The following is a 10,234-nucleotide window of genomic DNA, read 5'->3' as shown; positions in this document are numbered from 1 at the left end:
ACATACACACACACACACACAGCTGGCCAGGTGGCAGCCCTTACCTGAGCTCAGGGCTGTCGATCTCGATGGCCACCGTGTGCTGAGTGTTGTGTGGGTTTTTAAGTGCAAACTCGAAGAACTCAGCGGTGCCCAGTGTAGCGTACAGCGTGTGGTGGGTGGTGATGGCCTGGCTTAGCACTCCGGCGATGCTCTCGGCCTTGGTACGTTCCCGGTAGGCATCAATGACCTGCAAGTCCCGTGAGTGCTGTGCACGGACGCTGTGTTGGGCCTGTCAAACGTGAGGGCCACATCTGATGAACACCATGTCCCAGCTCGCTGGAAGATCCCACATGCTCCTAAGAGACCCCTTTAGCCACCAGGGAAAGACATCAGGCATAGCAGAGGAGGAGTGGGAACCGTGACATCCCATGGGAACAGTGACATAAGAAAGAACCACACTGTCCAGCTGGTCCCCCGCACACATGGTGCTGTGAGCCTGTCTGGGACCAGAGTCCACAAGAGGAGGTGTAAGCCCGGTGGGGTGGGCCAGCTCAGCATCCCACTGACCTGGGGCTGGGCCTACACCTGACAACCAGCCTCAGCGAGCCCCTGCCTCGTGCCCCCCTGCCTCACACCACACCCAGCAATGCAGTGGGCTACAACACTGACCTGTTCTCCAGCTTGCACTAGAACATGAAGCTAGTCTGCAGGACTTACTGACCCCTGTCTTAGGGAGTCCCCAGGGGGCAGCTGTACCCTGAGTCCCTTGGATCCAAGGCTAAGGAGGCTGAGATGGCAGAGGGGGCAGGCTGGCGCCTAAAAGGACTTTGGCCTTAAACTCATTTGAAGTAACAACACAGGAGCTCGGGCCTCTGAGTATGGGAGGCCTTTGAGCTAAAGCTCTCCTAAGAATTACAAGTGGAAAATTTCCCCTGTTGACCCACTAGTCCAAGTCTCTCCTCTCCTGCAAATGGGGTGTTAAGAGGGAGGTGAGCGGACCGCAGAGAGGGACAGCAGGGTCTGAGGAGGCCCCTCACCAGCAAGCTGATCCTGCGACTGTCAGAGTCCCCTCCAGCCTCCTGCAGGCGCACCAGCCGCATCCTCTCCAGCTTCCGCTTGTGCACAGCGTCTGCCTCCTGGCCTGCAGCCTGGGGCCCCTGGCCAGCTCGAGTGTGTGTCAGCAGCATGGCGGCCAGCTCGCTGTCCACATCAGCCAGCTTCTGGGCCTGTACCACACGCTTTCCTACAGAAAAGGCCAGAGGAGTTGTCAGGGTGGCTCCATGGCATTCCAGCTAAGCCACTGGCCGGCCCCACGGCGGATCTGCTCTGTGTCATTCTATGATAAAGATGCAGACTCCGGTCTGGCCCCTCGCAACAGCTCCCCTCTCACAGCCCCTTCTCGCCTGAGGACCTCTGACTGTAATCCTTAGCTAACACCAGTAGATGGTTTTCTAAGATAAGAGCCAGATGCTTGGGTTTGTACTTGCAAGACCACATCCTCTCTTGTACTGTGGTCTCAGGTATGTCGGGATGGGGCTGGGATCACTGCGGCAGAGGCCTGCCTTTCAGGTGCATCTTCATGGGATCCTCAGCCCTGCCCGTGGGCGGGAGCACAGTCCCCAGGTTCTTAGAGCCGACCTGGTTCCAGTACTGTTCTCAGCTGCCCTTGGCTGCCTACGCCCCTGGCAACCTCCTGTGGCCAAAGGATCAAATCTTGGACTCTGATGAGCAGGAGCTGAACTGGCCACAGTCAGCAGCCAGTAGAGTAAACACCACCTGTGCCTCCTTCCCATGAGGACCCTGGGCGATTGGTGCCAGTGGAATTGCGCCCAGTGATAAGACCACCAGTGGCCACACCACTGGGGTGGGTGGAAGGAGGATGCTTCCTAGAGGCCTGGGTTCTCCTTCCAGGTGACAGTTCCTTCATCAACCAATACTGTGGGAGCTTCCCGAGACTCAGCTCCATCTGTCACCACACACAGAGCTGGCCTCCTGCTCAGTGTTTGGCATGGCATGAGGCACAGTTGTCTGTTTCCAGGCTTCTCACTACACAGTTGTCTGTTTCCAGGCTTCTCATCACCATTCTATTTTAAATCCATTTAACTGGTCTTTTGATGCTACAAGTTGGCTTAGACATCTTAAGTGGCCGCCTGGGTGAGCACTTTATATGTCAGAGCACGTGTGTGCGGAAGGAAGCCGAGCTGGAGCCCAGTCTGAACAGTCTATGGCTGTGGCTCAGGAGAAACAGCATGTGGGGGGGGGGGGCAGCCACACCACATGGATGCCTCCCCTGACCCCAAAGCAACCAGAAATGAGGCTCTGGAGGGGTCTGTGGGGCCACACTTCCCGGAACACAAGAAGGACCTGGGGCTTCTCAAGGTTGTGCCTAATGTCTTATGCAGAACTTCACCCCAGGGGACACAGGCTCTTGCAGGGACCGCTGTTTGGACTGCCCATCTCAGAGGCTGCATGGCCCCTGACTGCAGGGCTCTCCTCTCAATGGGCTTCACCTGTGACAGTTTCCTGTGCTGGTCAGGGGGGCTAAAGGAGAACGAAGCACAGTGACCCCAACCTCGTACCCCACCCTAAGTCTCAGCATCATTATGTACCCTCCCTGGCCTTAGCTCACTGAATATGACCACAAGGGGCTGGCCTAGAGCAGACTGGACACACACAGCTCATGGGTCCCTCTTAGCACCTGCTGAGCCCACAGCCTCTCTTTGTGGAAGAAAGTACGGTTCCGTCTGTAGTGTCAGGGTGGGTAAGATCCCCAGGGGCTTATGACATAGAGTCTAGAGGATTCACCCAATTCTGAGCCAGGGTTCTGGCATCCTCTTCTCAGGACACAGGCCCCAGGCCACGGCTCCAGGGCACAGCAGGCAGAGCTGGGGCCACCCACATAAGCAAGCTCTGGGAGTCTATCTGCAACATCCGAGGGAAGAGCCAATCAGAGAACACGCCCCACCTTTCCCTTCAAGTCACAGCAGCTCCGACCTTCAGGCCCATGGGCTTCATGGGTAAGGGAACAGAAAGGCCCCAGAGAGCTGCACAGACAGTATTCTCCCCAGAGACCTGCATGGACAGTATTCTCCCCAGAGACCTGCATGGACAGTATTCTCCCCAGAGACCTGCATGGACAGTATTCTNAGAGACCTGCATGGACAGTATTCTCCCCAGAGACCTGCATGGACAGTATTCTCCCCAGAGACCTGCATGGACAGTATTCTCCCCAGAGACCTGCACGGACAATATTCTCCCCAGAGATCTGCATGGACAGTATTCTCCCCAGAGACCTGCATGGACAGTATTCTCCCCAGAGATCTGCACGGACAGTATTCTCCCCAGAGACCTGCACGGACAGTATTCTCCCCAGAGACCTGCACGGACAGTATTCTCCCCAGAGAGCTGCACAGACAGTATTTTCCCCAGAGACCTGCATGGACAATATTCTCCCCAGAGATCTGCACGGACAGTATTCTCCCCAGAGAGCTGCATGGACAATATTCTCCCCAGAGACCTGCATGGACAATATTCTCCCCAGAGATATGCACGGACAGTATTCTCCCCAGAGAGCTGCACAGACAGTATTCTCCCCAACCCTAGGCTTTCCTTCCTGTCCTGACTCCAGTCTCCTATTTCTAGCTCCATAAACGGCTGGGGAACCAGTGAGAAGTTTCCAGTTTGCTTCTGAGAATCAGTGTCAGGGCCGTGCAGTGGGTAAGACGTTCACTGCATACAAGGGCCTGAGCATGCAAGTCAGGAGGCGGGTGTGGCAAGCATACGCCTGTGATGCCAGAACAGGAGGTGGAGACGAGAGGATTCCAGGATCTCACCACTCACTGGCTGGGCAGGCTTAGCCAGCTGGGGGGCTCTGGGCTCAGTGAGAGACCCCATCTCAAAAATAGGGTGGAAAGCTATAGACATTCAACACTAACCTCTGTCGTCCCCCCACCACCACACACACACACACACACATGCACGCAGACACACAAGCATGCACAGGCTTCTACCTCATTGAATCCCCCACCCCACTACCACCCAGCACAGGGCCAGAGTCTCAACTCACGCTTGGGGCCTCCGGGTATGAGGAGGCTTCCCCCAGAGAAGAAGCTGGCTCCATCATTTGAGATGACCCGAGACCTGGATGGCGGCAACAAGTTGGAACCTCTTGCTCTCGGCTCACAAGCGTGACCTAAGTGAAAAGCACCCTTGTAAGACAGGGCCCAGCGTGGGCTGATACAACATGGTAGATCATATCAGCTCTCCCATACAGAGCTCGGCCTGCAGATGCCTCTACCACACTTGGACCCACTAGCATGCCCTGGTGCCTGCTTTTGAGTGCCAGATGTATCCTGAGGGGGACTGTGGGCATTTGGGCGGTCTCTGCACTCTTGTCTCCTCCAGGCCTGGATCCACCTGCCCGGGAGGGGTCTCCATTTGATCACACACTGTTCCTACTTCTGGCCTCCAGGCAACTTTGCAGAAAGCCACCATCTCTAACCTCTGCTTGGGAGGGCTGAGGCTGTAGGGCCGGAGTCTCCATGTGCAAGCTTACCCAGTGGCAGAGGGGGAGTATGTATGGAGACCTCTGCAGTACAGGGGCCTCAGAGCACACAGGTCCCCAGAGAAGACTTCGCTGTGCTGCCTAGCAGCAGATCAAGGTGACACTCTGAGATGCTGAAAGCGGTCAGGGCCCTGAGCAGCAGCATCTGCCCACAGGCGCACTCTCTGAGCACAGACCCACAGCTCCACAGGGATCGCTCACTTAGGGTGAGGCAGAGAGCAGCTAAGGAATCACACATCCCAGGCTCCACCTCCAAAGCACACCTGTGCTGTGCATCTACCAACCTCAGCAGGGCAGGGTGGAGCAGACGCTGGCATGGTGCCCCGGTCGCCTTCAGCAGGAACCCCTTCGCAGGCTATCTGCCTTTCTGATGTTCCCCTGTCCATCTGACCCAGGGGTGGGGAGAGGATGCTCCTGCCCCCAGGGACAGCCCCCTCTCTCTGGATGCACCTGAGCACCGGCAGCCCTCCAGGTGAGCCACACCTTCTATCTGACCCACGCTCTCCTGAATGGCTGTGGGCGGAGGTGGACTGGGTTTCCATCCTCCATCGGGTCTAGCTGGTCTAGAAGTAGTTGAGAACAGGTGGCCCCAGACTCAGAGGACAGCAGCCTAGATCTCTGACTCTGAACTACAGCTGGTGAGCAGATGTGTCAGGGCCACACAGACCATCCCCTCCGGAAAGACTAGAGAGGGGGAGGAGTCCGTGCAGCAGAGAAATGCTGACTCGGCACTTTCAGGGAGCCGCTGAGTCCAGAGGACAACGGTTCCCTAGCAGAGAACCTAAGCAAGGCTTCTTCCACCAGAAAACTCATGCGCCTGCCATTTTTAAATGGTCTTTGGTGTTCCGTTGGCTGCCTGGTTGCCTCTCCTGCGGGACAGAGCCTTTCCTCAAAACCACTGGGGCCCAGTCACTCTCACTGCTGCAGAAGCCAGAGGCAGAATCCCCACTCAGCACCTTCCTGGATGTGATTCAGGAGCCTGCTGGGCAGACAAATGTGGAGCCAAGCTGCCTGCCTGCTCCCAGCCAGAGACATCTACCCACAGGGCTCGATTCTGTGTCCAGTGCTAGCTTCAGTCCTCCTGGGTACCAGAGGGCAGGGCTGACAGGTCCCCAAGATCTCTTCCCAGCAGGTGTCCTGGGAGCGGGCCCTTGTCTTGCCTCAGCGCCGGCCCTGGCATTGGCTTGGTGGCTAGTAATAGAATGATAGCCTCGGGTGTCATTCCCTCAGGTGCCCTGCCACATCCCCACAGACACTCAGCCTCGGCTTCCACCAGCTCTGCTGCTGTCTGTACGCACACCCCATCCCACACACTCAGAGCTGACCGAGGCTCCTCAGCCTTGCTCCTTCCCACGTGAATCCAATGCGGAGGGCTGCAGCGTGTGGACTGTAGGGTCTTAGCAAGTTCTGTCACATCTCAGGGAATCACTCCAAGATAGAGCACGCCTGTCACTTGGCAGTGGGCACACACTGTGTTGGCAGGGGACTTGCCCATGCTGGGAGGAAGTTAAGGATTTCCCCTGGCTTTCTTGACTACCATCACCTGGTGGCCCTCGGGTCCCCGTATCTCAGATGAGGCCTTTGTTCTAGCCACTGCCCACCAAGGTGAACACTGGCCTATGGTACCACACACACATACAACTGCTCCAAGAGACAGACTAGGGAGGACACTTCAAGGTCAACTGTGACCACATACCCATGCTCACATACCTACCACACGGCATGGGTAGGTAGGTGGGCATGGCTCTTAGATCTCAGGATCACAGGAGGGTGGGTGCTGACCATTGCTGCGGCAGTCAGGGGAACTGGACACACGGCCACCCCGGGGACAGGGGGGTCTGTCAGCCCTAGTGCTATCTCCTCTGGCATCATCCATACACCCACAGGGTCTGTTTGTCGATGACAGAAACAAACTATGTGCTATGAACACACCTCCTCTGTGCTTTCAGAAACAACTCGGGGGGGGGGGGGGAAGGCCTTGCTGGGTACAATCTGCCATGCTAAGGTGCCACATGGGGACAGAAGGTGGTGCTGGAGGCCCCAGCTCGTCCACAGCAGGGGTAGGACTACCCTCTAAGCACACGGGGCTCCCAAGGTGACTCCACAGGGTGAGTGGAAGCAGAGCGTGCCACCACTAGGTGTCTGTCCCACACCACAGCACGAACACATCACCAGGGACGCTCTCTAAAACCTGAGCTCTGCCGTCATGGGTCCCAGGGACATGGGCACCTGGCCCAAGGGCCATCTGCCCTGCGGCCTGCCTTTCAACAAGGTTTCCACCAAAGGGCTCCCAGCTGACCTCTCCTCCACCCACCTACTTCACCAGCGTGACAACCGGCTGCCCTCAGGGCCATTCAATCCCCGAAGGACAAAAGGCAGCATGGGAGAAAATTAGCAAAGGAGGCCCACGGGTCTGGGAGGAGAAACCACAGAGGGGCCAGTGAGCCAGCAAGAGGGAGCCAGTGTGTTATCCCATGTGACTGACCCACTGTGAATGAGGCTGCCGGGTGCAGCAGGCAGGCTGAGGAGACAGCTTTTGTGTCTGTCACACTGAAGGCCTCCGCAGCCAGCCTCCCGTTTGCTGAAACATGGCTGCTCCGCCGAGTGGAATTACTGGTCTTATAAAGAAATGAAGGCCATAACATTTCTCATACCTAAGATGCAGGGTCCCCACCGACATGCCGTAGCACTCTGACCTTCACTGGCAGCACGCACCAGCGTCCCTTGTGCTGGCTACCTCGGGCGCTGGTCCCCACTGCCTTATCTCCCTCATGCAGGCAAAGTACGAAAATGACAGCTTAAGATAACACGTAACGGGGCCCATCTTTCTTCCAAGATAAGATTTTCAAACCTGGAGTCACTACACATCTGTGTGCACCGGTGAATTAAATATAAAAAGGCCCCCGCAGGGCGGGAGCTGGGCGCATCCTGCCTGCGGCTCCCCGGAGTCTCGAGGGCTCTGGAGCAGGAGCAGCGTCCCCCTCCTCATGGGAGCCTCGTTTATTTCTCCGGAACCTAATTGAGTTTTGCTGTTTCCATATTGCCTGTTTTCCAGGCCGCCTTGGATTTACATTTGTAAACAAGCAGGCGGAAGCCTCCAACCAGACTTAATGAGCTGTGCGTCTGCTCCTCTGCCACTGCCACCCCGCCCCGTAAGCCCGGGCTTCAGCACCCGCTGGATGTGGCCTGTGGGGCTCCTGGACTTAAAAGGAGGCTGGGTTTTGAGGAATGGAAAAATCCCTAATAGACAGAAATCTCCGTCCCATCCTCACAACCGCCTCCCAGTACGGGTCTTATGCTTTCAATTTTACCAGGAAAATCGCCCAGCTTCTGGAATACCCTCAAGTGAGGACCTGTGAGCATTTTGCTAGCCCTAGAGAGTCCTCTACTGGCCCACCTCTCCAGGACAGGTGCCTGGCCTAACCCCTGACTCTTCTGTCCAGAGAGCAGCCGGTGGGACCACCCAGAGCCAGTCCCAAATGCCTGCCCTCACTGGGCCCAATATGGGCAATAATGGGAACCGGCTCTGGTCGGTCCCTCTGCTGGACTACCTTGACACAATGCCACTGTACTCAAAAGAAATGTTTTCTTCCCTCTGCTATTCCCAAGACACACAGAGAACTCAAGACAGCTCTCTCCTGATGGGCAGCGCTGGGGCAGGGACTCCAAATGAGAGCCCTTCTGGCCACGTACCCACCCTGTTTGAGGGTGGCCAGGGGAAGATTCATGGACAGGCCTGAGGAGAAGGGTGATTCCAAGCTCCTGTCTGGACAGTGGCTGAGGTCAGGGTGACCATGCTCACCCTAACCGTGTTGGTTTCCTACAAAGTGTGGGGTGTCCACGGCAGTGCTCCCCTCATGCTCCGGCTGGGGAGATGGGTGCTAGAGAAATGGCACAAAACCAGGCAGGCAAGGTGAAGCTGCCAGGCTCTTACCCACGTTGGCCAAGGTCAGGTGCAGGCGGCCCTTCACTACCGTGTGGACTCCGATGGGCTTGACGCTGCCGAAGCCAGCCACATCGCCGCTCACGGCCATCATTTCCTGTTCGTATTCAGTGGCCACGACCTCCAGTTCATGTGAGACCTGAACAGCTGGCCGCCCTTGACGGAGGAGGTGCTACGGGGAGAAGACAGGCAGTGCTGAGCAACTGGGGTCTAACCACGGACACCTCCTGCAGACTGCTGAGGGTTAGGGCAGCTCCGAACCCACCCAGAGAGGCGCTGGAAGAGGAGAAGGGCAGGTCCATGAAGGGCATCAGGGACAGAGCTGTCACCTGCCACACTGAAGGGGAGATGAGGCAAGAGGCCAGTTTCTCAGAAACATCAGCTTTAACAAAGCCCATCCAGTCTGACCCCAGAATAAACACTGGGTGGCACTGTGGTGCACCAAGGGCCCAGCAGCTACCTGGCAGGAGCTGGCCTCCAGTGGGAAGAAACACGGATGACAGAATAAGGTAGGGGTTGGCCAAGCCGCTCTCTGGATTTAAGCAGCCTTTCAGAATGATGATGAGCCCCAGGAGGGAGCCAGGCCAGGGTGCACAGCAGAGCCCATGAGGACAGAACTGCAGGTTTCGGTGTGGCTGAAGGAGGGGCCAGAGCAGGTGTAGGATCTGGGGACCTCTGGACCCGGGCTGAGGCAGCATGAAGTCCTTGTGCCAGGTGAGGCAGGTGAGCAGAGACTGCACGAAGGCCCCCGGGGACAGCCCAACGGGGGGACTCTCTTGAGCAAGTCTCTCCAGCTGTCAATCCCAGGCTTCTGCCTGAGCCCAGGCCAGGCTGGGGGGACTAGTGATGGAATCGCAGGCTCCAGGCCAGGTTGGACCTCATCAACTCCGTGCCCCGGAGCTTTCCCCCTACCCGGCAGGACGAGGGAACCAGACTGAGGTCAAAGCTTCTGCAACCCCTGACTCTTCCTACAGCCACGAGAGCACCTTCCCCGGGAGTGAAGACTTGGGAGGCTGCCGGCCCAAGGGCGACTGATAGCCCATCACAAGTACACATATACCCGTGGTCAAGAGCCCTGGTGCCAGAAAACGGGATGAGGCCTTCAGGGAACGACCCAGAAATGTGGGAGAAACATCCCATTTCTAGGAGGCAAGGAGATGGGAACAGAACGAGGGGTCGGGTGCCTGTTATGACGGAGGGCTGGTTGCAAAGAGAATGTCTCCAGAGGGAAGGATCTGGCTCCTCTCAGGAGGAGCGGGCCTTGCTGGGCCCAGCTGCCCTGTGCATCTGAAGCCCTCACTCTGCCACCTGGGATGTGACATCAGGGAACATGGAGGCAGAGGGCGTGAGCATTAGGGTAGAAACAGAACCCCTTGCTGGTGGTTATGGGTGTGGCTGTGAACTTTTTTTTCTCCTTTCCTTGAAAGAAGCACGGGGCTCACCGGCTCCAGCCACAGGAGGAGTCCTTGGACCCAACTTGGAGTCTTCTTTGCCTTTTAATTTTAAAATGTAAGTAGAAGAGCTAGAGAGGCGGCGACTCAGCAGCTGAGAGCATTTACTGCTCTTCCAGAGGACATGAATTCAGTTCCCAGCACCCCTGGCAGCTCACAGCAGAGCTGTCTGTAACAGTAGCTTCAGGGATCCACTGCCCTCTTCTGGTCTCTAAGGGTACCTGCAGCACACACAGACAGACACACACACACAGAGTCACACACACACACACACACACACACACACACACACAC

The 10,234-nt window shown here is 57.0% G+C and overlaps 1 protein-coding gene across 3 annotated transcripts in view; it reads right to left on the bottom strand.

Moving 5' to 3' along the window:
* Nphp4 (nephrocystin 4) overlaps window positions 1–10,234 on the bottom strand; it is an 86,115-nt gene that overhangs the window by 6,462 nt on the left and 69,419 nt on the right. For 2 of the 3 annotated variants that reach the window (XM_029476428.1, XM_021159368.2), the window contains exons 18-21: window positions 8,481–8,661; window positions 4,049–4,174; window positions 1,020–1,225; window positions 45–271 (exon numbers count right to left, since the gene is read on the bottom strand). In XM_029476428.1, coding sequence (XP_029332288.1) covers window positions 45–271; window positions 1,020–1,225; window positions 4,049–4,174; window positions 8,481–8,661 — 740 coding nt within the window. Of the gene's footprint in view, window positions 1–44; window positions 272–1,019; window positions 1,226–2,787; window positions 2,905–4,048; window positions 4,175–8,480; window positions 8,662–10,234 lie in introns of all 3 variants that reach the window. The other variant, XM_029476427.1, reaches the window with a different exon arrangement.

The sequence above is a fragment of the Mus caroli genome, chromosome 4 (genome assembly GCF_900094665.2).
Source record: "Mus caroli chromosome 4, CAROLI_EIJ_v1.1, whole genome shotgun sequence".
Lineage (NCBI taxonomy): Eukaryota > Metazoa > Chordata > Mammalia > Rodentia > Muridae > Mus > Mus caroli.
The sequence above is the reverse complement of the archived record's forward strand: the minus strand, read 5'-3'. Positions and strand labels throughout refer to the sequence as shown.